The sequence below is a fragment of the Haemorhous mexicanus genome, chromosome 20 (genome assembly GCF_027477595.1).
Source record: "Haemorhous mexicanus isolate bHaeMex1 chromosome 20, bHaeMex1.pri, whole genome shotgun sequence".
Lineage (NCBI taxonomy): Eukaryota > Metazoa > Chordata > Aves > Passeriformes > Fringillidae > Haemorhous > Haemorhous mexicanus.
In genome coordinates this window covers 9,668,402-9,694,133 of record NC_082360.1, presented here as the reverse complement: position 1 = coordinate 9,694,133, position 25,732 = coordinate 9,668,402, and the positions used below count along the sequence as shown (strand labels likewise).

Genomic DNA, 25,732 nt, shown 5'->3' with positions numbered 1-25,732 from the left:
GTTGCAACACTGGGATCCGACCGCGCGGCTGCGGGCTAGCAGTGACCCCACGGCAGCTGTGTGCTCCTGGCATGGCACTCTGTCCATCTGCAGGGCTGAATCACCTCCAGGCACCGGGAAATTAACCCCAGTTGGAATCAAACCACTCATTTTTGTGCTTGGAGCTGTGCCCAAGGTGAACTCACTGGGTGGGTGCTGGCCCTGGAATGGGGGAGGTTTGGCTGCAGGTGGGACATGAAAGGTGCCCTGCAGGGATGGAGGGCACTGCCTGCTCCTGGCCTGGCCTGTGGCACTGCCAGCTCCTGCACAGACCCTGCTGAGGTCACCTCCAGCCTCACGGGTCAGTGAAGGGTGCAGCAAAATAAAAGGAGTTAGTGCTCCCTGAGCTCCTCAGTGGAGAGGAAATAACCCCAAAGAAGTTTAATCTGAGCTTGGGGACAGTTCCCAGCAGTTCATACTCCTTTGTTTCTGTTGGTGTGGAAGGGCAGTGTGCCATGCATTTATTTTATTTTTTTTAAGCTGTAAATTTAATTCGTTCCCTTATAATGCTTCTTTTAAGAGATGTCCAGAAAGTCCCTGATTTAACATGCTGAATTTCCCTTTGATAAGGGCTTCCCAGAGCTCTTGCTGTTCCTTTTCCCTTTGCTTGGCATGTCCCCCTGGAAGGGTCTGGCTCCCTTCCCAGCCCCTCTCCTCCTCCTGGCAGATACAAGGCCTGGTCCCGAGTCCCCTTCTCAGAAATCTTCTGGAGCATCTGCTTGGGGGATTTAATTAATCAGAAAAAATATCAGCAGACATTAAAATATCAGCAGATATTTTAATATCTGAAGTCTTGAGGGGCTGGGGTCCCACTCCAGCAGCAAGGCCAGGAGCAGGATGGGGAGAGCTTGGAGCAGGTGCCATTTTTCTGTGGAAAAGCCTTTTCTGCAGCTAACGTGCAGTCAGGGCAGGGCTGGGTCCCACCCTGAGGCTCAGGTTTTGGTCAGAAAAGTGCTGGTTTTGGGTGAGGTGCACTCAGATGGGCTTTCTGCAGTCACGAGGAGCCCTGCCTGCTGCTCCCCTGTTGCCCAACACGAAGGGATGCCGGAAAACGCTGCTGCTCCTCTCCTAAATGAGCTCATGCCTTGAAAATGAGAAAATCAGCAGCTGCAGCAGAGCCCCAGCCTTTTGTTAAGCAACAACCCTGTGGTTTGAGGCAGCTCTGCAAATCAGAGCTGTGGAAGTTCCGGGACAGTCAAATTCTTTTAACTCGTTGAATTATCCCGTGGCCATGCACCCTCCCAGCTCCTCTGGATTCCCTGCCTTCTCTGATTTCCTCAGCTCCCTCTTCTGAATGCAGACCCACTGGAATGATGTTGTCTTTTTAAACACCCTGCACGCTCCATCCTGCCTCCAGCTGTGCGGCAGCTGCTGGAAAAGCAATTAAAAGGAGTGGAAATTGGGAAAAAACCGCTCCAAACAACAGGGAAAGGAGAAAGAAGAACTAAAAACCCCCTCGGTGCTGGGGTGCAGGATTTGTCTGAGAAGAGGAAGGAGCGTTTGCTGAGCCAGGCTCTGGGCACGATGGGGACAAGGCAGCAGAGTTTTCCCTCTGGAGAAGCTGGGCCAGGGACAAAGTGGCTTTGCCACCTCTCAGGAGTGAAGGTTCACCCCAAGGCAGGCCACCCAGCTCTGCTGCCTGCTGGAACATCTGCAGGAGCGGAGTGCACTCCTCCAAAGCGTGCTGTCAACACCCTGGGCTCGGGGCCAGCTGGTTGTAGGTGCTGTTCCAAGGCTGGGTCATCCCTGCAGAAGTTTTGGGAGGGTTTGCCCGGGTGACGTCAGCCTGGAGAGGGGCATGGCCACCGGGCTGGGCCACCGGGCTGAGCCTCCCTGGGGCTGAAAAGGGACCAGCAGCCCCAGCACCCCAGAGCTGCAGGAGACCTGGGCCCCATGGAAAACACAGCCCCAGGTAAGCAGCCACAGATGTCTCATTTTTTCGAGGGGAAAATTAATTTAGAAATAGGGATGGAAAAAGTCTCCATGCATGGTTTGAGTTTTCATGAGGGGATGATGAGCTTTTCCTAATTAGTGCTTTATGATGGTGAATGCATAAAAGTGTCACCTTCCAGCTCTGTTTTCTGGTGGACTGTAAGCTCACAACAAAATATTTTACAGGAAAAGGAGCAAAAATATTCAGCTTTTCTGGGGGTGTGTGGATTTTGGTTCTCCCTGTGGCTACAGGTTGAGCACTGGGTGATGATCCCTCCCTTTGCTCTCCTCCTCCTGCCCTGCTGTCACTAAAGGCATCTAAAAATGCAAAACCCCCGAATTTCACTTCTCTGTATGAGCTGAAGTGTTGAGCTTTGATAGGGACAGGCTTGGAGTTGTTATTTTCAAGTTGAGAGTAGGAAAAAAACAACCTGTTCCAGCCTGAGCTGGAGTGGAGTCAGTGCAAATCTGTCTCAGATTTATCAGATACAAACACAAAAATCTGCAAGAACTGGCAAAGAGGAGGGGATGGAAAGAGCTCTGCACTCTCCACGTGCAGGGATTCATCCTTGGCTCTGGGAAAGCCACTGGATCCTCTGGGAAGTGTGAGATGCACCATGGATTTCTCCCTTTGAACTCAAAATTGAGAGGCTCCTGCCAGAGCTCCTGAGGAGCAGCTTGATTTTAGGAGCTAAAATCAACTCCAGGAATGCTTCGGGTTGGAAGGGACCTTTAGAAGTGTCCCAGTCCAATGAGCAGGACATCTTCAAAGAGACCTCAAAAAGTTAAATTTATAGAGGAAAACAGTGTGAAGAGGTGCCAAAGAGGAATTCCCTGGGATAGTAAATAAAGGGATTATATGGGATGTGCCTTCCTGGGACAGCTTCTGGCAGAGCAGAGCTGCACACAGGATCCAGGAGAAGTTATTGCAACACCTTGGCAGGGAGTTCCTGGAGAGCAGGAAGTTTGGATGCACTTAATGAGCCCCTGGAGACATCCAGCTTTACAAGTGATGCTCTTGACTGGATTAAAGTTTCCCAAACATCACTGCCTCCAGTTTCTGATGTGTTTATTTTGCCTTCTGCATCGGAAGTTTTGAGCCTCAGGCCACACAGAGGATTGTCTCTTGGCTGTATTTTTTACCTTTTGATAATTATCCAAAAGATTAATTAGATAAGTAATTTAAAGTTAATAACAGCTAATATTTATTAGGTTTCTGACTGAAAGCTAAATTCCACAGCCTTTGTAGGAAGCATCACTTGTTTGAATTCCTGGCTTCATATTTGGCTCCCAGTGGTGTTTGCTCCTTGCTCCACAGGCAAAAAGTAAATTAAAACTGGTAGAAATTTGGTTAAAATTTTGTAAAAAGTTGTAGATTTGCTCCATCATTTTAAAATTGTTTGTTGTGACTGCAGAGATTCCGTGCATCCTTAAAAGACCATCATGTTTTCCTTGTTATCCAAATACCACCACGCTTTGTTTACTACCCAAACATCCTGGGCTGAGCTGCTGCTTCCAGTTTATGACTGAAACCCAGACCTGAGCAAAAAAAACAAGGAAAAAAGTGGCACTTCCTAGACATCTCTTCCTATTTAGCTTTAATCTTCAGTGCAGGCAGCAGGGAGGAAGTGTGGGAGGAAGCTTGGGCAGGGAAAGAGAGATGAAATAAGGAAAGCCCTGTGATAACTGGGACCCTGGATCCCTTGCCCCTGCAGTACCCAAATATTTAATTATTCCAAAAAACAAGTGAAGGGACCAGAGCAGTGGAGCCCTTTATTAACTCCAGCTGCCCAATCCATGAAATCAGCAATGCTGTCCAAGGGGAATGGAGCACTCTGCCTTTGAGGTTGCTTTGATTCGGGGTTTTTATGATTTTGGGTTTCAGCCATTTGAAAGGATTAAACCACAAAAACATGTTGGGAGGTTCCCTGCCCTGCTCCCCTGGGAAGGGGGTGAAACCATCACTCTGAACTTGCTCCTGTTCTTGCTGCTTGGCCACAGGATTAAATCTGGAGCTGAAAGAATATCCCAGAGAAATACTCCCTGCTCAGCTTTTAGGAGGATATTAAGGAGCACATGGGTGTTCCAATCCTGCCCTGCTCCAGCTGCATTAAAGTTCCTTAATATTTGGGTGAAAACAGAACAAACTGGTCTCTTAGCAGCCTGGTGAAGGCAGGCAGTGGCAGCCTCTATTTCAGGTTATTTTTAGCACCTGCCCAGTGTTTGTAACGTGATTCAGGGTCTGGTTCAGAACCCAGGGCACGTGAGCAGTGCTCTGCCAGCCAACCACGTGTCTGAGGCCAGCCACAAATTCACTTCCTGCAGTGAGATGTGGAAAGTGAGCAGTTGTCTGTTCCACAAAGCCTCTTTGGGGTGAGGAAGGATGAGTCTGGGTGAGGAAGGATGAATTTGGGTGAAGAAGGATCAACTTGGATGAAGAAGGATGAGCTTGGATGAGGAAGGATTAATCTGGATGAGGAAGGAGGAATTTGGGTGAGGAAGGATGAATTTGGTTGAGGAAAGATGAACCTGGATGAGGAAGGATGAACTTGGATGAAGAAGGATTAATCTGGATGAGGAAGGATGAGTTTGGGTGAGGAAGGATGAATCTGGATGACAAAGGATGAACCTGGGTGAGGAAGGATGAACATGGATGTGAAAGGATGAGTCTGGATGAGGAAGGATGAACATGGATGAGGAAGGAAGGATCTGGGTGAGGAAGGATGAATTTGGATGAGGAAGGATGAATTTGGGTGACAAAAGATGAATTGGATGAGGAAGGATGAACCTCTGCACGATGAGGCAGCTCAGAGTCCAGCCCAGCTCTCTGTTCCCTTGCATGATCTTGGTCTATTTCCTTCCAATTTTGGTTGTCCAAAGTTAGGGAGACAAGTCTTCCCCCTTTGGCATGTTGTTGGCTTCCTCTGAGGTGCTATTTAACTCCCAGTGACTTGTTTTATTCTAAATTACATCATTTTCTTTCCCATCTTAGCTGGAAAAATGCAGGGGGCATCCAAGAAAGCCTCACAAATATTTCAGCAAACCTGTGCTCTCCTGTGGAAAAATATTCTTCTGGTGTGGAGGATGAAGTCAAAAAGCTTCCAGGCAAGTGTCAGCTCTTCCAAGGGAAATCAGGATTTCTGCTCCAGAGTATTTTCACGTTGCATTGTTTTTGTGTGAGGGGATGTGAGAAGGCTCAGCTGTGGCTCCCTGGGAAATGTCAGCAGCTCCTTCTTCCTGTGACACTGCAGATCTGCCTCGTGACAAAGCTGGCTGCTGGCTTCTGCTTGTTGATCCTGCCCTGTGCAGAGGAACACAATGTCCAATTCATGGTTCCAGTGTCAAATTATCCACAGACCTCGCTGGCTCCAGGACTAACAAAACATGTTTTCCATCTGAGACCTTGCTGGGACTGGAAAGCCATCACACCTGGGCAGCAGCTCTCCCTCGTGCACGGGGGAAAGGCCTGAGCTGGGCTGGGCAGAGGGGTCAGGGCGGGCTGAGAAGGGTCCTGGAGGAGCCTCCCCAGTGCCGTGCAGTGGCTGCCTAAACCAGAGGCAAGAGTGAGGGAATGAAAGTGGGTATTTATTGCAGGCCTTCAAGAAATACACCTTGGGCAGCCAGAAGCCTCTGAGGGCAACACTCAAGATGGACAATGTCACGAGTTTTTCAGGCAATTATAAATTTGGTCCCTTTGCATATCAGGGGTTAATCCTCCAATTACAGCTTCAGATAATGAAGTTCTTTACTCTGAATTTCCCCCCCAGTTCACTGCTGTTTCCATCTCCCCAGGCCTGAGGCAGTGAGGTGTCCTTGATTCCTGGGCCTGGAGAGGAATTTTTTGTCTGGACAAAACAGGAGAACAGCAGCTGTGGAGTTGTAGAGTGATACCCTAGAGCAGTGTGTCTGAAAACCAGAAAAGCTAAATCCAAAGGCACCAGCACTTCCCTGGCTGCCCCTCACCTCTGCATTTCCTTCCTTCCTTCCCTGCAGGAATGAGTGGCCTCGCTGGTTTTGTGTGATTCTGCAGGGCTGATCATGTACTGCCCCTCACCTCTGCATTTCCTTCCCTCCTCCTTTCCCTGCAGGAATGGGTGGCCTCGCTGGTTTTCCTCTACATCCTCTGTGACTCCATGGGCTTGATCATGTACTGCCCCTCACCTCTGCATTTCCTTCCTTCCTTCCCTGCAGGAATGGGTGGCCTCACTGGTTTTGCTCTACATCCTGCACGACTCAGCATGTGCTACCCCTCACCTCTGGTTTCCCTCCTTCCCTCCTCCTTTCCCTGCAGGAATGGGTGGCCTTGCTGGTTTTCCTCTACATCCTGCATGACTCCATGGGCTTGATCATGTACTGCCCCTCACCTCTTCATTTCCTTCCCTCCTTCCCTGCAGGAATGGGTGGCCTTGCTGGTTTTCCTCTACATCCTGCATGACTCCATGGGCTTGATCATGTACTGCCCCTCACCTCTTCATTTCCTTCCTTCCTTCCCTCCTTCCCTGCAGGAATGGATGGTCTCGCTGGTTTTCCTCTACATCCTGCACAACTCCATGGGCTTGATCACATCCTGCCCCTCACCTCTGCATTTCCCTCTTTCCCTCCCTGCAGGAGTGGGTGGCCTCTCTGGTGTTCCTGTACATCCTGAGGGACTCTGCAGGGCTGATCATGTACTACCCCACCCAGGAGTTCCCCTACAAGGCCCTGGGGCGCCTGGACGAGCCCGCCTTCAACGCCTCGGGGGTCACCCTCCTGTACACCCCTGCCACCAACAGCACCCGCAGGATCATGGCCAAAGTGGCTTCCAGCTCATCACTGAGGGGTAAAAGCTCTTCAATCCATCTTCCTGCAGGTGGTCCTGACCCACCCTCGTGGCAGGGAGGGACAAGAGCATTTGTCCCACCTGATTTTTGAGGGGGAAAAATGGTGGTGATACCCATTTTCATGGTTGTCTGAATATTCAGACAACAGCTGTGCTGGTTTTATTCTTTTTTTTTTCTTTTTTTCAATATTAATTATTTATTCTAATGGCAGGTGTAATAATAGAAGAGGTGGAAAACGAGGCAAAAATGGAAGAAAAAGGACTTTTGGAGGAGGAAACCATTGGTGTTGTTTTTAAGGATGACTTCTCCTACACTCTCAGATTTCAAGTGGGCAGAGCAATGTTTCCAAATGAAGGCTTTGAGCACATAGGTAATGAAATAATTGAAACCCCAGGCTTTGATTTTGCATTAAAAACTGTTCAGCTGGATTTCTGTGCTGCTGTGCCACCCCAGAGGGATGGAGGCTGCATGTCCCAAATGGCTCAGGAAAAACATGAGTTAAAATTTGAGGGTTTGTGTCTGTAAAAGGAAAAAAATATCAGAGAAAACAGCTGTAAGAACATAACTGTCATCCACAGTCAGAGGATCCCAGAATGGTTTGGGGTGGAAGGGAGCTCAGAGATCACCCAGTGCCTTTTGTCCCTCTCCCTTTTGTACCTTGACACATCAAATCATGCCTGGAAATGAGAATTGTGTGTGCAATAATGTCCCTGGCCAGAGATTTAACACATAAAAAGATAAAAGGCTGAGTAAACCCAAACCTTGATTTCCTCACACTTTGATAAAACTCATTTTCAACCCCACATGTCACCCACATTATATGCACGTGTATATGGAAATGTATTGATTAATACTGATTAATTGTTTTTTAAAAAATTTGTTTCCCCAACAGAAACCTGCTGGGATTTTTCAGCAAAGCACTGCAAGGTCCCTCTGTACTGGTATGGGGGGTTCCTCTCAGTGCAGACCAGCATTGATGCAGCAGTCATAGAAGTAAGTGTGCCCATGGTGGAATTTGCTGTTCTTCCCACAGCTCTGTGAAAACTTAATACCCAAATGGAATAAAGCAAAAATAGGGGAGGGGAAAAACCCAAACACCACAAAATCCACCAAGTCAGTTCATTTTCCAGCCCTAAAAGTGTCCAAGGCCAAGCTGGACAGGGCTTGGAGCACCCTGGGATGGTGGGAGGGTCCCTGCCCATGGAGGGGGTGGAACAAGGGGGTCTTTGGGGTCCCTTCCAACCCAAACCATTCTGGGATCCTGTGATGCTCTGATCTTCTGTGGTCATCAACTTCTTAAATAATTAGTGTAATTCAAAGTTTAAAAGAATGACAGATCGTTCTCATGGCTCTAGACAGTGAATGGAACAAGGATTTATTGTGTTTATTGCAGGTCAGCACAAAACCACACTAATTACTGATTATTTGCTTATCAACATAACCCTGTTATTGACAAACCCATAATTTTAATGCTTGTCACCCCATTTGTTCTGATGTTGGCTATTTCATTGCAAAAACAAAATTAATTTCATTTCTGATTTCCTTGAGATGAAAACCAACCACTCTGTGTGGAAAGAAATGAAGTCAATTACTGGAGTTCACCTGCAAACTGTGATAAAACCTCTGTTCAAACTGGATTACCTTTGGTTCATCATCTGTGCCATCCTGAGCTACTGCCCATACATGCACTTTTTATCAGTGAAGCTTCTCAAGGAGAAGAAGAAGCTGAAGATATTGATGAGAGCAATGGGTCTGCAGGATATTTCCTTCTGGTAAGCCTCAATGTGTAATTACAGAAAAAATTACAAAATAATTATTTTATCGAGTGGAGGGAGCAGCCTGGTCTGGTGGGAGGTGGAATTAGGGGATTTTTGAGGTGTCTGAACCATTCTGGGGTTCTCTTTGCTGGGGGATCTCTGTTTCCATGCCTGTTGCTCTGAGACAGGTTTTTTTTGGAGTTGTTTTGTTGCTTTTCTCCTCCCCAAAGAAGAGGAGGAGCCCTCCTGGTGGAGCAGGGGGGTGTGCAGCAGAAAATGGGTGGAACCCACAGAAACAGCAAATTCTGGAGCATGCTGAAGCAGAGGAGGGACACTGGGTCTGTCCCCACAGGCTTCCTAACCCGTCTGGGCATGAATCTTTCCCATCACTGGAAAAGCATGTGGAGGGAAGGTCCTGGCTGCAGATTCTGTGTCCCCTTGCTGCCATCACTGAGCTGCAGAGAGCTGGGCACGTGCCAGGCCTGAATTTGAGGAAGAACTTTTTTCCTGAGCACGGAACAGGCTGCTCAGAGAGGAGCTTCCCTCCCTGGAGACACTCCAGACCCACCTGGACACATTCCTGTGCCTTGTGCTCTGGGATGTCCCTTTTTGAGCAGAGACATCCACCCTGACCCTTCCTGTGCCTCTCTGATATTTGCACCTGCCTGGGAGCTGGAAATGGGTGAAAATACAAAATATTTGAATTCAAAGCACTTTGGCTCTGCCATGGCAGGTGTTATGCTCAGGAGCAGAAGTAACTGTGCCTTCCCTTGTAGGTTATCCTGGAGTTTGCTGTACACTGTGTACATCTCCCTCACAGCCAGCCTGCTGACCTGGGTCACCCTGAGTGAAGTTTTTAATCACAACAGCTTCTGGGAACTGTATTTTTTTTATTTCTTTTATGGCATGGCATGTGTAAGTTTGCTTTTGTATTCTTATATGATGCTGATGTACCTTTTTTTTTTTTTTTTCCTAATTAAAATACCTGCAGAGTTTTTTAGGGCTGGTATTGTATGAGAAAGTAACAAAAATACTCTGCTGTGATTTATTGTTATTTTTTATAGGCTAGGTTTAAGGTTACTTTTTGTATATTTTTTATGCCATTATATTTTGGGAGATTCTGACTCAAAATCAGAGTAAAGAGCGGTGCTAAAATGAGGCTGGGAGTGATTTGTCTTATAAACCTTACAAACCTGCCCTAAATTCCAGAGCTGCTAGACAAAGCCTTGTGCATCTGGAGGGAACAACTGAAACCCAGCTGGGTCTCTAATTTTCCCCCTGTTTTCATGTTGTTTTATTTTTAATTGCAGCAGCAATGCATCCTGCTAACCACTGGTTTTCTCTGCTGCAGATTCACTTCACTTTCCTGCTCAGCTCGTTGCTAAAGCAGCCAAACGTTTCCAGCTTTGTGGGATTTCTCCTTCACATCCTCTTTGGGGCACTGGGCTTTTTGACATTGTTTGAAAAGCTGCCACGAGGTTTGGAATGGATTTTGAACCTCTTCAGTCCTTTTGCCTTCACAGCTGGCCTTGCAACGGTATGTCCATAAGAAAACCAGTGCATCCCAAGAGCTCAGCCCCCAAAATTCTCCCAGAGAGCAGCAAAATCCACAATTTGCATCACCAGAACAGCCCAGTCAACCCCTTTGGCTTTTAAAAAGAAAACTTGGCTCCTAAAATCAAAAAAAAATCTAAAAAAATCTGCCTTAAATCATGGCAGAGATGGTTGGACACTCAAGGGCATCACGAATTTTACTGCAACAGATTTAAATCTATGAAATGAGCACTGGGATGTGGCTGGTGGGTACCAAGGGCTGCAGGAACTGAGGGCTGGAAGTGCTGCCTTTGCAAACAGCACTCTGTGACTTCTGCATGGTTGGAAATTCAGCTTACTGAGGCATTTCTGGTGCTTGTGGTCAGAATAAACCCTTTCCCTCCTCAGGAACAGCGTCGTGGTCACGAGTGAATTGGTTCTGAGTGAAAATGGCTGTGATGACACAGCAGTAGCTCACCCAAAGTATTTCTGTCTGAAGGAAATGTTGCATCTGAATTTTGCTTCTTTTTTTTTTCCTCCCCTAGATGGTAAAACTGGAAAAATATGGGCCAGCATTTACCCCAGACTTGTACCCTTTTTATAACCTGTACCTCATCCTGAGCCTTGACAGTGTCTTGTATTTCCTGCTGGCCATCTACTTCGATAAGGTTTTGCCTGGTGAGTGAAAATGAGAGGGGGAAAATGCAAACTTCATTGCTTTTTCTTCTATAATTCCCTGCTTTGTAGAGAGAAAGTTACCCAAGGGGTGGTGGGAGAGAGAAAACTGCAGCCCTGCGGTGACATCCTGCTCCGACAGCCCTGACCACTGGGGTTGGAGGGGTATTGCAGGACTTGTTCTGATTTTTTGGAGCCAAGGAGGTTGTAAATGGGGTCATGGGCTTGACTAACCCCCACCTGCATTTACAGACATGGACAATTTAAATTGCAGAGTTTATCAGTTCTTTCCCTCTGCTGCAAGTTCACGTTCTGCACTACAGGGGAGCGGTGGCTGGGCATTTATCAGAGCTGACAGACGGAGGGTTTGGGGTTGATATTTCACCTTCTCTGCCTCTGATCCAGGCAAGTACGGGGTCCCACATCCTCCTGCCTTCTTCCTGAGACCCTCCTACTGGCTCAGGGGTGGCAGTGGGTGCGTGGGGGTGAGAGCTGGCAGCAGCCACGACCCCGTTCTGGGCGGTGACACCGAGCCGATGCCGCCGGGCTTCGATGGCAAGGAGGCCATCAGGTAAGGGGCTCCTTTTAAAAGAGAAATACAGCTCTGCATGGGTTGTTTGGCTCTAGAGAGCACAGCCACGCTGCACTGGTGAGTGTGAGGCTGGCAGCTGGCACTGTGGATGAGACTAGTGCAGATTTCTGAAAGGCAGGGTGTCACCAACATGTTTTATGAAAAATCCTTTCCTTAGGATCTTTTCTTCCTGAGAAGCTGAGAGGCCTCAGGAACAAAATGTGAACAATGATTCTCTGCTGCTGTGGGATGCAACAGGTGGATCTGGGATTGGTCTCACCTGGTGGTTTCTAATTAATGGCCAATCCCAGTCCAGCTGTCCAGACTGTCTCTGTCAGTCCCAAACCTTTGTTATTCATTCCTTTTCTATTCTTAGCCAGCCTTCTGATGGAATCCTTTCTTCTGTTCTTTTAGTATAGTTTTAATATAATATAGATCATAAAATAATAAATCGAACCTTCTGAAACACAGAGTCAACTTTCTCATCTCTTCCCTCATCCTGGGATCCCTGTGAACATCATGACAGCAGGGGTTGTTCTGTGCTTTGTTCCACTCCAGAGCTGGATTTGAACATTTATTGCATGTGGGGCATCCTCCAACTCCCTGCCCTTCCCTCTGTTCCCCTTCCCCAGCATTTTCAAGCACAGGGTGTGCTGCAGAAAATGCTGCCCTGTCCATCCTTGCAGGGCTGGGTGGGCTCGTGGCTGGTGCTGCCTTCTGGTTGTTCCCAGAAATGTGCCAAAAATAACAGCTAGGTCATCACTCCTAATTAAATATCCACATTTATATCCTCCTCCTTCACTCCCTGAATGTTCCTCGAGTTTGGCTTTGAAACCTTTCAAACAGCTTTTAGAAAAGCACAGCCAATCCTGCTTTAAAGGTACCAGAAATGAATTCCATCAAGGGATTCCTTCTGCAGGATCAGTTGGAGGAAGAGGTTGGGAAATATCCCCCCAAAAGTTTTCAAAGTTTAATTTGAGGCAGAGGAAACAGCCCCAAATTGTGATTCAATAATTAATGGCTCCTTACTTTTCTTTAGGCTAAACAATATTAAAAAAATATACAAGAAGGACAACAAGAGCACCGAAGCTTTAAAGGGTAAGGAGAGGCTTTGCAATTATTTCATTCATTTTTCACTAGATAAGAACCCAAAGTGTTTGGAAATGTTCTGGCTGTACTGAATTCTGCCTCTGGGCCTGTTAAATTATATTTTGCTATGGTTATTTCTGCTGAGGTAAATTACAGGCAAATTTCTACCAGGTTGTTATCTGCCTGTTCCCTCCAGGAAAATCACTGTTTATTATTTTTTGCAACAGCAGAAATCTCCTTAAAAGCTGTGTTTTTTGCAGTGATGTGAACCACTCTAGAAATCCCCTCTCAAACCTCCCTTTCAAAATGTAAACTATTTTGGGCAAGCTTGGGATTTTATGGCCAAATCTGCTGTCCCTGCCTGAGCTGTGTTCCCCAGGCACTTGCCAATGCAAATATTTGACACAGCCATAGTAAAGTCATGGGGTATTTGTTAAATGCCTTTGTTTTACAAGAACTCCAAGTGAAAATATCAAAAATGAAAAATACTAAAAATATCAATGTGGCCTCCAAGGTCTATATTGAGTGGAAAAAACCAAACAAACACAACCTGAACAACCCACAGAAAGACAAAGTCTTTTTTACAAAAGAAAATGAGGGAGCAAAGTCTGGCTCCTTTGAAATATGTCTTGAGATCTCACATCTTGGAACAGCTCTGAGCTCTTCTCTTCCTGAGGACTCTTCTTGAGCCACACTAAAAGGAAATGTTATGAACCTCATAGAAAACTGAAGTCAAAATTTTTTAAATATTGAAGATAATACATTTATTCCCTCAGTTCAATCAAGACGTAATTCCTTACTGAGCTTAGGCCTAACTCCTGAAGAGCCAAGCTGTGCTTTTAGATCTGGTTTTGCCTCTCAGCTTCTGAAGAAATGTCACTTCTGTCACCTGTGGCAACAGCTACAGGTCCAAGTGCACTTCTCACGCACTTCCAACCTGCTGTTGTCCTGTTTTTGTTCCAGGTTTGTCCTTAAATGTATATGAAGGGCAGATCACTGCCCTGCTGGGTCACAGTGGATCTGGGAAAACTGCTCTGTTACACGTGCTCAGTGGATTTTCCAAGCCTTCAGCAGGTGAGATGATGGGCCTGGATGCTGAGTTGTTTTTTCAAGTGTAAGGGGAAATGAGCAAAAAACCTCCAAGTTTTCCCTCAGTGATTCGTGCTGGGTTGTTGTCAGTGCAGATTTCTCCTTCAGCACAAGCTCCAGGGATAATGGATCCCTCATGTGTGCACCATGGCCATTTCTCCATCTGGATGACCTGCTGCTTTCCATGAGCTGCACACCTCCAGGAAATATGGTTTTATTTGTAAGGGAGGGTTTTGCTGCTCTGAAAGATTTTTTAAAGGTATTAAATCTTTGAGCTATCAGGTTATTTTGCTTTTTTATTTCTTGAATTTTTAATTTAACACTTGGGAAACACCCATGGTGCTGGAAATAATGTCAAATATTTCATTCACCCCCCTGTGCAGGTTCTGCAATGATCTACAACTACAATGCTTCTGAAATGTGGAATATGGAAGGAATGCAGGAAAGGGTTGGGATTTGCCCCCAAATTAATTTGCATTTTGAAGCCTTAACGGTGAAGGAAAACCTGAGAATTTTTGCTCACATCAAGGGGATTCAGTGGAAGGAAGTAGATGAAGAGGTTGGTATGTGCTTCTCAGCCACCTTCTTTTATGGCATCTTGGGCACTTTGTGCTTTATTGATGAAAGATGATCACCTGCATCTTGTTCTGTGAAATGAGAACAAACCTGATTTAGTGGCAGAGGGGTTTTCCAATTCTTTCTTATCCTCATGTCATGAGTTAAAACTCAAACTTGTCTTATTTTTCTCCAAGCAAAACCATTATGGGTAGGTAAGTTTGAAATCTTGAAGCTGTAATGTTTGTAGCCATTTAGGAATTCAAACCAGTGCTTTGGGAATGTGACTCTTGTCTTTGTGTGCTCCCAAGGTGCAGAAAGTTCTCGTCATGATGGACCTCACTGATGTTCAGGACATTTGTGCTGAAGCCCTGAGTGGGGGACAAAAACGAAAATTGTCTCTTGGAATTGCAATTTTAGGAAATCCCCAGGTAGGGACTGGTTGTGTTTATGCACACACAACATGTGTTGTTTTGGGACATAGCTTTGCATTCTGACTTGGCACAGAGTCTGTTGTGGTTTTCCCCTGCCACTCCAGGCTGCTAATTCACTTACTGGAAGGATTGGGGAATCTGGTTCAATCAGAGCCATATTTTTAATTAGAAGGGTGGTGGTATTGCAACAGGAGAAGGAGCAACAAAAACAAGCCATACTTGAGGGTACATTCTCTTCTCTGAGCGAGACCATCAAAAGCATGAAACCAAGTGATGCAAGTGTGGAACTGAGCCACGTGGGCTGGTGCTGTAGTTGAGATGGACACAATATAAAGCAACACACTCCATTTTCAGAAGGCTTCAAACCTGGTTTTATTCCAGCATGCATGCTTTTTATCCATTCTTACCAAACTCATAAGTTTACACTTTACTCATTGGTCAGGAAAGACAAAGTGCTCATTGGAACAGGCAGCTGCAGGTTTCTCTTATTTCTCCTTCTCTCTTTCTTGGTTTCTGTGTCAGTGACCTTGGTAGGAAATTCTTTCAGGGGTGAACATGGATCCTCTTCTCAAACTCCTCTCTGGCTCACAGAAGTCACTGTAAAACTCGTAGTGTGGCTCCCTGAAGGGGTAATAATTAGCATTGACTCCATGATTCTCAGAAGGCTGATCAATCACTTCATTATACTATTCTATAGTAGAGAATAGTGATATATATATCACTTTATTTTACTGTTCTGTCACTTTATTATACTATTCTGTTCTTCTCTCCTTTTAAGAATTGCTTTTATAGACAATTACTATACAGGTTGACCTAATTGGTCCTTTATAAAAACCACCATCACCATGGGCCAATTAAGAAACCCTTTGGTGAACAGATCTCCATAACACATTCCACGTGTTCACAGCAACAGGTGCAGCAAGTGAGGATAAGAATTGTTCATCCTTCCTTCCTCTGATCTTCTCACAGCCTTCCCCAGGGCGATGCCTGGGAAGGTTGTGTTTCTCTCTGTGGCCAGAGAGCTGCTGCCACATAAAACCTCTTGCCCAGGCTGGGGTGTGGGGAGTTCTGAGCTGGTTGTGCCTTGCAGGTGCTGCTCCTGGACGAGCCCACGGCGGGGCTGGATCCCTGCTCCAGGCACCACGTCTGGAGCCTGCTGCGGGAGCGCCGCGCCGGGCGCGTCACGCTCGTGGCCACCCAGTCCATGGAGGAGGCAGACACTCAGGCTGGTGAGCCCAGGCTGGCACCTTGGGGGGCACACCAGGGGTTTCCAGGGTGTCACCCGTGCGCCGGGGTCGGGGCAGGAGCAGGCGAGAGGCAGGATCATAGCAAAGGCAAAGAAGGCTTTATTCAAAAGAACCGCGCGGTTTTTATGGAGTGGTACGATAGATTCTGTTCTATTGGCTAACTAACAGCAACATCTTTCTCACGCACTGTCCTTGAGAGGAACAGAAAAATAAAGTAGAAAAACAGCACCTGCAAATTGTTTATAGTCAACAGGTTATCACACCTTTCCAGCTCTCTAAAATTTCTCACGAGCCGCTGCGAGAAACGCTTGCCGTTTCTCTCTCCCTGTCCCATGGCATCCACACCAGGGCACAGCCCACGTGTGGGTCCCACTGTGGCACAGCTGGAAGTGTTTTATGTGACAGTGACCACCCAAGCCGAGCTGAGCAAAGGTTAAAACTGGGCTGATGTGTCCCTCCAAGGCTTTGCTCATGCTCCTCCCCAGAATAAAGCAGTCTTCTTTGCTCATGCTCCTCTCTAGGATACAGCACTTCCACATTATCTGGCTTTGTCCCTATGTCAGTAAAGCTCGGTTTATTTTCCTTTATTTTCCTTTATTTTTATTTTACTTGCCACTATTCCCATTTCCGTATTATTCCTGTGCTGCATGGGAAATTCTCCAAAAGCCCACAAGAATGCAGCACTAAAATAATTACCCATGATGTTGAGAAGAAAGGCATTGGTTTAAAAATATTAAAAAAAAAAAGACTAGCCTGGCTTTACTCCTCTCAATTTATTATTAAAATGTCTGCTGAGTTCAGAAGGAGCAGGGTGAGGTCAGTCTGCTGCACTCTTGTAAATCCCCCTAAATCCTTTGCATTCCCTCCTCCTTAGATCGAAAAGCCTTCCTCTCCTGTGGGAGGTTACAGAGTGTTGGCTCATCTCTCTACTTGAAGAGAAAGTGGGGAATTGGCTATCACTTGAGGTAAAACCTTTTGTTTTGGTCATCACTCTTTTTGTGAAAAGCTTCTCATTCTCATATTTTCTTGTAGAATCTGTGTTTTTGTAGAGTTTATCTGGACAGGAATAGAAATCCTGACGATTCATTTTAGAAGAGCTTTAAGGCTGCCAAAATTTCCCTGCTCTGGACAACAAGCTGCCTTTCTTTGGAACCCAGCCCTGAAAGCTCTGAGCACGCAGCTAAAATGACTTTGCCGTGAAAGGGGACCAGACTGAGGTGATCTGTGGTGCCAGAGTGATGGTCAATGGCTTTGCTGCAAAGTTGTTTTTCTTCCTAGGAGTTTGATTCCTGAGTTCTTGGTTTAGCAGCATTGTCCAGGATCATAATTCTTAGCCTCAACCATTTTGTGCATGCATGGCAAAACCAGGGGCACTGCAGGTGGCTGTAAGAATTCCCAATGAAGTTCTGCCCAGTTTTGGAGGTTTCCCTGTGGGAGAATCACCACTGGCTCTGTGCTCCAACCAGATGAGGCACACATGTTTAATTTCTTATTTAACATTATAACAATGGGTTTTTTTTAACAGGATGCACATAAATGACCTGTGTGACCCAGAGCTTGTGTCCTCTGTGGTCAGACAGTACATCCCTGATGCTGTGCTCAAGGGACGGAAGAGGGATGAGCTGTGTTTTAGGCTGCCTCTGGAAAACACTGACAGCTTCCCAGGTAAGAAACCTGTCCTTGTGCCAGGGTTCTAAAGGGAAACCCACTGGTGGGAAAAGCAGAAATCAAAGTTACTGTGAAGGGAATAATTATATTCCTTGGTTCCATGATGTGTGGTGTTGGGAAGATGCATTAATATCAGTTTTATGGAGACCTTCAGTGCATATGCTGATATTAATAATGAAGATGAAAAAAAGAAAATCCACCAACTAATCTACAAACTAAAATCCACTGACCCTCTTCTGTTTTCAGGATGGTCCATGAAAACCAAAACCACTGAATTCTCCACTACTTACCTCTAAAAAGCACACAATAAATTAGTGATGACTTTTAGGTCACGTGGATTAACGATGTGAATGCTGGAACATCCAGTGTTAATTGGCTGAGTTTGTTAATTAACATGGGCTGAGTCTGTGCTCAGCACTCAGCCTGGGCTGAGCCTGGTTGTTTCTCTGTGCAGATCTGTTCAGCCACCTGGAGAGCAGCCTCTTGCAGGGGGTGGTTGATTATGAGGTGACCAGGACAACCCTGGAAGATGTTTTCCTGAAGCTGCAGGGTGAGGAAGGCGTCGACCCTGAAGGTAAAGCCTTCACTCCCTTCTGCAAGTGTGGCATCCCTAAAGTTCCATCTAAACGTGTGTTTTAATTGACTGTCCAATCCATTTCTGCTAAATGTCAATATTGATAGGCCTAGAGGGGCTTAGTTGTGTCCCACTTGCCTTCAGAGAGGAACATCGTCTTGGAGAAGCCCAGATTATTCTGTCTTGGCTTCCCAAAGGGTTTCAAGCATGAGAATTAAGGCTCGTGTTAGAAAGGTATTTATGGACCTTTGGAGGGTTGTACAGCCCACCAGGAGGTGGGAAGGGGTAAAGTTTGCAGAAGGCACTTCCTAAGGCCACTGAAGATCTTGGATGTGTTGCCACAGCAGGCAGACTGAATTCACCAGTATAAATTCTGTTCTGGATGAATTGTGGCCCTTTTTCTCTGCACTTCTAACTCTTCTCTTGCTAAAAAAAAAACAAGAAAAACAAATTTAAACAATTCAAAGCGTCCCTCTGTTCAGAGCAGAAGATCCCTGATGATTGTTGGGGATTAGAAGGTGTCCTTGGAAGGCTCTTTGTGGGTAATGGCATTTCATGGTGAACACACAGGAGAGGGAGACCTCGAGGAGAGGGACCAGAACCTCCCGTGGTTCTCCAAGCAGGGGATCCTGGCCATGAGTGGGATGATGCTCTGGAGGCAGCAGGTGTGTGCTGTGCTGAGAATTCACCTGCTCACACTGAAGCACGATGGAAAATTCCTCAGGGGCATGTAAGTACAGAAGTTCCCACCTGCCCTGCAGCCCTGGAGCAGCTGAGGGGGGGGGTTTAAATACTGCTGGAGATGTTTGGAAGCAGAGAATTAGGTGGGAAATGTTTCAAAGCTGTAAAGACAGGGGCAGTCTGGGCTTAGCAGGGGAACTCTGGCTTGCTTAAGTTTTACATTTCCCCATAAATCACACAATTACTCATTGGTGGATTCCCCATGGCCTCACTTATGGTCTGCTTTTCCATCTAGATTGCTGTTATTTGGAATATTTATCCTTCCACCACTGATGGTTTTAATGATGTTTCATCTGTGGCACACCTCCAACAGCTGGGAAATCACATCTAGCCAGTATTTTCTTCCCACAAAAGAGAAAATTCAAAATAGGTCTACAAACCTCCTCATCTTCAATGACACAGGTGAGGAGCAACATGTGAGGCTGTGAATTTTATAATAACTGACAGAGGAACATTGCAAATGCCACAAATATATAAAGGAATGTGCACTGAGAGGTGTTTTATTTTGAGCAAAAGCAAATGCAGTTCTCGTGATGATATAGATGATATGTAAAAGAGTAATGAACCAGGCAGGTTTTAAAAAAAAAAATCAATACATGAACTAAGTTTGAAACATATATTTTGTTTAACCAGTTTAAATAAATACAAAAGATATACAAAATATGTGTTTGCTTAGAATATCAATATTTGGGGTCTTTAACATAACTTTGCTTTGTAAGTAGGAACTTGTTTATATGAAACTGTTTCTATTTAAAGAAAAAAAATCCCTCTAATGACTCTAATTTCTGTCCTTGACTTGATTTCAGGATCAGAAATCGAGGATTTCATCGCTGCTTTGAAGATTCAAAACATAACCCCAGAAATAGCCTCGGAGAAAAACATCACAAGCCTTCCAGATTATAATGGAGCTATAAAAATATCCCTGGAAGGCAAGGTGAGGGATATTTTTTTCCTTCTTTCATCCTGTACATCAACAGGATTTCCTGAGAAGTATTTAAATGAGAGAAATAAATGCATCTGTGGCCATCACATTTTCTGGAAAAATCCCTTTGTCCAGGATTTTTCTCCTGGGAAGCTGAGAAGCCTCAGAGAAAAGGAAAACAATTCTGATCTCATTGGCTTCTCCTGTGTTGTGCTGATGGGGAATGTGTTTGGGGATTGTTCACCCACAGGTGATTGTTCCATTGCATTCTGCTGGGAGTTGGTTTGACTCTTTGGCCAATCAGGGCCAGGCTGTGTCAGGGCTCTGGAGAGAGTCACGAGTTTGCATTATTATCTTTTTAGCCTTCTGTCAGTATCCTTTCTGTATTCTTTAGTGTAGTTTAGTTTAGTATATTTTAATATAGTATCATAAAATAATAAATGAGACTTCTGAGCACATGGAGTCAGATCCATCATTCCTCCCTTTGTCTGCGAACCCCGCAAATACAAGAGCACCAGAAAAGGGAGAATATTTTTGTGGCATAATAAGGGTTTCAGTAGTGCTGCTCACACCTCTCAGGGACATGAAGGCCTTTTTTGTTTTGACACCTTCAGAGCCGCCAGTTCACGGTGATGTGCGGCCCAGAGCCCATCAACTGCTTCCCTGTGCTGGTGAACATCCTCAGCAACACCTTCCTGCGGCTCCTCAACTCCACCGCGCGCTTCCGCGTCTGGAGCCAGCTCTTCTACACGGTGAGGGTCCCTCCCTGCTGGGCCAGTGTCACCTGGGGCAGCTGGAGGGATGGGACTGCACAGCCTGGGGGCTGGGGGAGCAGCTCCCAGGGGCTGAGGGCAGTGGTCCCACTGCTGCTGGCTCCTGGGGGTGTTTAATGGTGATTTTCCCAAGGGTTCTGCGGGGTTTTGGTACCGTAAGGAATTTGTGCTGTTTGGAGAGGATTGGGATTGTTCTTGGAGAAATTTCAGGGTGATCTAATTGTGGTCTTCCAGTCCCTGATGGAAAGATGGAGAGAGGCTGTTTATGAGGGCCTGGAATGACAGGCCAAAGGGGAATGTCACTTCCCACTGACCTGGATTGGTTCAGATTGGATATTAGGAGGAAATTGTTCCCTGGGAGGGTGGTCAGGCCCTCGCACAGGTGCCCAGAGAAGCTGTGGCTGCCCCTGAATCCCTGGAGGTGTCCAAGGACAGTTTGGACAGGGCTTGGAGCCACCTGGAATAGTGGAAGGTGTCCCTGCCCACAGCAGGGGTGGAATGAGATGATTGTTAAGGTCCTTTCCAGCCAGGCCATGCTGATGAGCATGGTGGGAATACAGCAGTGATCTTTGCAAACCCCACCTTTCCTCAGCAACAAAAAAGTTGGTCTCCATCCTCAACAATTTATAGTAATCCAAATTCTAGGATGCTAAATGTCATTACATTGTTCTTTTTGCCTTGTTGTCTGTTCTTAAGCACCTCTGACTTACCATTAGTGCTCTTGCTCACTGGTGTGCCCAACCATCCCATGAGCTTTGAGCCAACCAGATTTTCCCTGGGCAGCATCAGTCATGGATGACTGAATTTCTCCCCACAGGGAGAAAACCCAGAGCTGAAGAACTACATTTTTTTTGGCTTATTCACCTACCTGCTGGTTTTGGCTTCTGGTTTGCCTCCTCTCTTTGCGATGGGCAGCGTGGAGGATTACAAGGTAAAGAGCACGAGGAGTGAATGCAGTGCAAAATGTCTGGAGAGCACCAGTGGGCAGGCCCTGGCACATGTGCCCAGAGCAGCTGTGGCTGCCCCTGGATCCCTGGCAGTGCCCAAGGCCAGGTTGGACGGGGCTTGGAGCAGCCTGGGACAGTGGAAGGGTCCCTGCCATGGCAGGGATGATCTTTGAGGTCCCTTCCAACCCAAACCATTTGGTTATTCTGTGGTTTCTAGGTAGGACGATAGAAGAAGATCAGTACCAAAGTGCACTTCTCTGCATCCCAGGGAATCAGCTGGGGCTCACAATAATGTGGATGTTAAAAAAGCTTTTGAGATCTGAGTAATTTATTTTTTTTTCATTTTAGGAACGACATGGTTTTAAACAATGGTTGAACTAGGAAATGGAAGCGCTCTGAAAGGAGAGGGAGGGAGGAGCAAGGGAATAGAGAAGGAGCAGGGTTGATGTTTTAGACTCTCCCTTCTCTCACTTTTGACCTTTTTGCAGCTCCAGGCTCGCTCCCAGCTGCGGCTCGCGGGGCTCTTCCCCTCAGCCTACTGGTGTGGGCAGGCTCTGGTGGACATCCCCTTCTTCTGGAGCCTGATGTGCCTCATGTTCGGGCTCCTGGTGCTCTTCACCCGCATCTGCCCCCTGGTGACCCGTACTGTGCTGACCCTGGTGAGCTCTGGGCAGAACGGGTGGGTGGGAGCAGCTCCCTGCCCTCATTCCACTGCAGGGTTTGGCTTCAGAGAGTTTATTTGCAATGGGCTTCTCTGGGCAGGTTTTCATCTATCCACAGGCACCTCCTGGTCACTGATGTCTCTCTCTTTCTCCAGCTCATTTGCATCTTTGGTTATGGAATATCTCTCGTCCTCTTCGTTTATTTAATAGCCTTCAAATTTCGCACGGGGCGAAGCAATCGTTACATTTGGTCTTTAACCTTCATTCTGGTAAGTGAGGAGCACCTTCACTCTGAAATGTTTCATTTACACTCCTTGCCACTTGGGGCTTTGTTTCAAATTTACATTAATAAATTTCAGTTTATATCAATATTGAGCAGAATAAACTGAATCACTGACAAATATTCTGGTTTTTTTTAGCAACAGTACATTAATATTGGAAACAGTTTTTCTGCTTTATTCCAGGTGAATTATACTGCTTATATGCACAGTGACCATCATGAAGTTTTATACTTCATCTGTATGCTGATTCCTGTGTTTCCTCCTGTGGGCTGGATCATGTTCTCTGGACTAGTAAGCAAAACACATCCTACTAAATTCAGTAATTATCCTAATGGTACAAACTGGCAAAGCAAGAGACACTTCCCACATTCCCAGTCAGAAAGAGAGAAGGAGGGAAGAGGAAACAGGAGAAGTTCCATGCTGTTGAGTGAGAGAAGAGGCCGAGATTTGACCTGTTCATCCTTTGTTTGATTGGGGTTTTTTTGGTTTGTTTAGTCACTAAGAGCTGTTACAGTGGCTGTATTTTGGCAGCAAGGGTGGGATGGGAGGGGAAGGTGTTCTAGTGGGAAAACCAGGAACGAGGAAGTGAGCTGGGAGAAGGCCAAAGACCTGGGAAGAGAGAAGCAGTGATGGAAAGGTCAAATTACCCTAACTGATTTGAGGCCTCTGTAGCCAAGGAAGCCACAACCCCTTGAGGCGGTAAGAACCAAATTAAAAAATGCAGATCAAAGCTCCTTTATCCCATCCTGAAGAAAAGCTAAACATCCCTGCCTGCCCCACTTGCTCTGACCCTGCCCTGAAACACACTGTGCTGAGGAGTTTTCTGATTGACTCATCTCCTTTTCTTCCAGAATTTCCTCATGTACCACGATTTCACCATTTTTGAGACCTGGAATTACATCTACATGTCTGTCTTTGCAGTAAGGAGGGACTTGGAGATGGTTGCTTGGGCAGGGGTGACTGTCACTGATGCAGTGGGCTTGCACTGGGCTTGTAAACTCTCCCCATAAAGAAAGGATGGGGTTTGTAGGCAAAATTTCCCATTAAGTGTTGGCAGGGGAGGCAAATTCCAAGAAATCCTGGGCTTGTGCCTGATGTGGCCCTTAGATGCTGCAAAAATGGGGCAGGGGCTTAAGGGGAGCTCATGCAGAAGGCAGAGACATTAATAATAAAGTGATCCTGCCAACGCTGCCTCTGCAAAAGGAGGAGAGGATCTCCCACCCCACGGGATGTCTGCGGGGGTGCAGGTGGATTATCTGGGCTGGAGCTGCTGTAAGAAATCAAGGCTTTTGGAAATAATCTGCATATCAGAGAGGAATGTCTGCAAAGCATCAGTTTGGCTCCTTGCCCCTGCAGACCTTTCCAACAGCTGAAATTAATGAGATGGGTTACTGCAATCCTTTTTAATTAAAATTAAGGGGGTGTGTTGTTACCTTGACTGTACCCAAACCTATTGAGTGTCTCCTTTGCAGCCATACATCCACGCTGTGATTTTTGCTTTCCTCCTGCGCTGTTTGGAGATGAGATATGGAGAAGCAGTGCCAGGGTTTGATCCCATCTTCAGGTGGGTCCCAGGGGTTCCTTGTGAGCCTCAGCTGTCCCAGTCTGCAGGGTGGGCTTGGAGCTGCACAGCCTCCTGACAGAAGGGGGGAAAACGTGTTGTGTGAAAAATGTTTGTCAGCATGTGGATAAAGTTAGTATTTTTAATTTTTTCTGTGTCCTTGAGAGGATAAAATTGTGATTTCAGCTTTATTTTACAGCTCATAGCTGAGATTTCAGGACATTTCAGAAATTCTAGTTCCAAATTGAAACAGAAAAATTTTAGCTCCTTTTCAAAGGTATCAGTATTGCTCCAAATAGGATGGAGAATTTCCCTAAATCTTCATCAGGTTGAGGTTGTCCAAGTGCTCCCTGCTTAACTGTCACCAACAAGAAGTGACCTGAGTCACATGGGAGAAGATTTATAAAAAGTATATTATATTATTTATATTTATTAAAAGATTTATAACGTGTTTAATTATCAAACACTACCAAGTGGGGGGGTTAAGTGCCCAAATTGCTTTGCAAACCTGCCACGTGTATTTTAATTCCCCTTGACCAGATGATTGGCATGTCTGGAGCAGGGAACCAGAAATAATTAAAGACGAAGGAAAAGCTAAAGCTGGCCTTTATTTTCTCAGCCATGCCAGTGAAGTTTAGCTTTTCCTCCCCAGGAATAAATACTTGAGCAAACACCATCTGGGGAACAGCTCAGTGATCCTTGTGTGTCCCTCCCAACTCTGAACCTGTGAGCTCCCCGAGGGCAAATAAATTTTGAGTTTCATTGGTGCTGCCAGCAAAATAAATGTAAGGGACCACACTTTAAGTGGGAGCCCTGCAATAAATTTAAAGAGTGGCAGCACTAAAAGTGGGATCCTCTAAACACATTTTACTGCCCCAGAGGTTTGGGGCTAATAAAAACACTGATCTGGCAAAATCTGGGCCTGGAAGAGGCCATTTCACAGCTCCCTTTCTAATGTTTGTGTCACCAGCTTCAACCTCAGCTGGCAAAAAAGTATTAAACTAAAAAAAAAAAATAGGGAATTTGATGCTTTGAGGCAATTTTATTCATTTCCTTCGTGCCACTGTGGTGGGTAGTTCAGGCCCCAGTCTGTGCACTGGGAGATAAATTTGAAAACTTTTATCCTCATTTCTAGATATAAATATGCATTTATGTCCTCTCTAATTATACTGGGGAAAAATTTATGAATGCAAACCCTTTTTGGAAGTGATTCCCAGTGAAAGCATCTCTCTTCCTCTGTGGGAAATAGATTTGCAGAAAGTTTTTAAAATTTGGCAGAAGACTCACTGTGGATCTGTGTGTAAACTTTGAGATAAGAAATATTGACTTAGAAATGTTTTGGAATAGGATGGACATTGCTGAGAGAGAAACTGAAGTAGAAATAAGTTTTAAACGATGGTTTTGCAAATAAGACTAGATACTTTAGGGAAATAGAATGATGAAAGATGCATTGTAGAAGGAGTCACGAGGGGCAATTTTAGATGATTAGACATTTAGATGATTAGACGTGATGTTTATAATCCAATGTGGTCAAAGTTGATAGGTTAAGAAATGCTTGCAGTGTTTTGTGATTAGGAAACATCTGGCTTCTGATTGAGATGTTGTGAATTATAACATCTGTACTGTCTCACCCTTCTCATGAGACTGAAACTGGAATAAAAGTTTTTAAAACACCTCCCAGCTGCCCCGTCTGTGGGTCAGCAAAGGGCTTAGTGTGACCCTGCTGCCGTGTAGGATCCAGCAGAGAAGAGAGGAGCCCCAGCAGAACAAGGAGCCGGCAGGAGAGGAGCCCCCCGAGGTGCAGGCGGAGCGGGAGCGCGTGCGGGGCGCGCTGCAGCAGGAGCAGGTGAGCCCAAACCCAG

At 46.0% G+C, this 25,732-nt stretch overlaps 1 protein-coding gene across 1 annotated transcript in view; it reads left to right on the top strand.

Moving 5' to 3' along the window:
• Positions 1 to 1,799: 1,799 nt before the first annotated feature.
• The window catches only part of LOC132336626 (ATP-binding cassette sub-family A member 9-like), a 32,115-nt gene continuing 8,182 nt past the window's right edge, over positions 1,800 to 25,732 (top strand). The window contains exons 1-29 of the mRNA XM_059864322.1: positions 1,800 to 1,951; positions 4,964 to 5,076; positions 6,580 to 6,790; positions 7,003 to 7,161; positions 7,684 to 7,784; positions 8,340 to 8,563; positions 9,325 to 9,463; positions 9,900 to 10,085; positions 10,627 to 10,759; positions 11,162 to 11,327; positions 12,367 to 12,425; positions 13,380 to 13,490; positions 13,889 to 14,064; positions 14,372 to 14,491; positions 15,585 to 15,723; positions 16,616 to 16,706; positions 17,267 to 17,406; positions 17,864 to 17,983; positions 18,554 to 18,713; positions 18,960 to 19,126; positions 19,531 to 19,658; positions 20,261 to 20,398; positions 21,237 to 21,350; positions 21,855 to 22,025; positions 22,184 to 22,297; positions 22,493 to 22,600; positions 23,161 to 23,229; positions 23,782 to 23,873; positions 25,605 to 25,716. Coding sequence (XP_059720305.1) covers positions 1,933 to 1,951; positions 4,964 to 5,076; positions 6,580 to 6,790; positions 7,003 to 7,161; positions 7,684 to 7,784; positions 8,340 to 8,563; positions 9,325 to 9,463; positions 9,900 to 10,085; positions 10,627 to 10,759; positions 11,162 to 11,327; positions 12,367 to 12,425; positions 13,380 to 13,490; positions 13,889 to 14,064; positions 14,372 to 14,491; positions 15,585 to 15,723; positions 16,616 to 16,706; positions 17,267 to 17,406; positions 17,864 to 17,983; positions 18,554 to 18,713; positions 18,960 to 19,126; positions 19,531 to 19,658; positions 20,261 to 20,398; positions 21,237 to 21,350; positions 21,855 to 22,025; positions 22,184 to 22,297; positions 22,493 to 22,600; positions 23,161 to 23,229; positions 23,782 to 23,873; positions 25,605 to 25,716 — 3,780 coding nt within the window. The 5' untranslated portion in view covers positions 1,800 to 1,932. The remainder of the gene's footprint in view (positions 1,952 to 4,963; positions 5,077 to 6,579; positions 6,791 to 7,002; positions 7,162 to 7,683; positions 7,785 to 8,339; positions 8,564 to 9,324; positions 9,464 to 9,899; positions 10,086 to 10,626; positions 10,760 to 11,161; positions 11,328 to 12,366; positions 12,426 to 13,379; positions 13,491 to 13,888; positions 14,065 to 14,371; positions 14,492 to 15,584; positions 15,724 to 16,615; positions 16,707 to 17,266; positions 17,407 to 17,863; positions 17,984 to 18,553; positions 18,714 to 18,959; positions 19,127 to 19,530; positions 19,659 to 20,260; positions 20,399 to 21,236; positions 21,351 to 21,854; positions 22,026 to 22,183; positions 22,298 to 22,492; positions 22,601 to 23,160; positions 23,230 to 23,781; positions 23,874 to 25,604; positions 25,717 to 25,732) is intronic.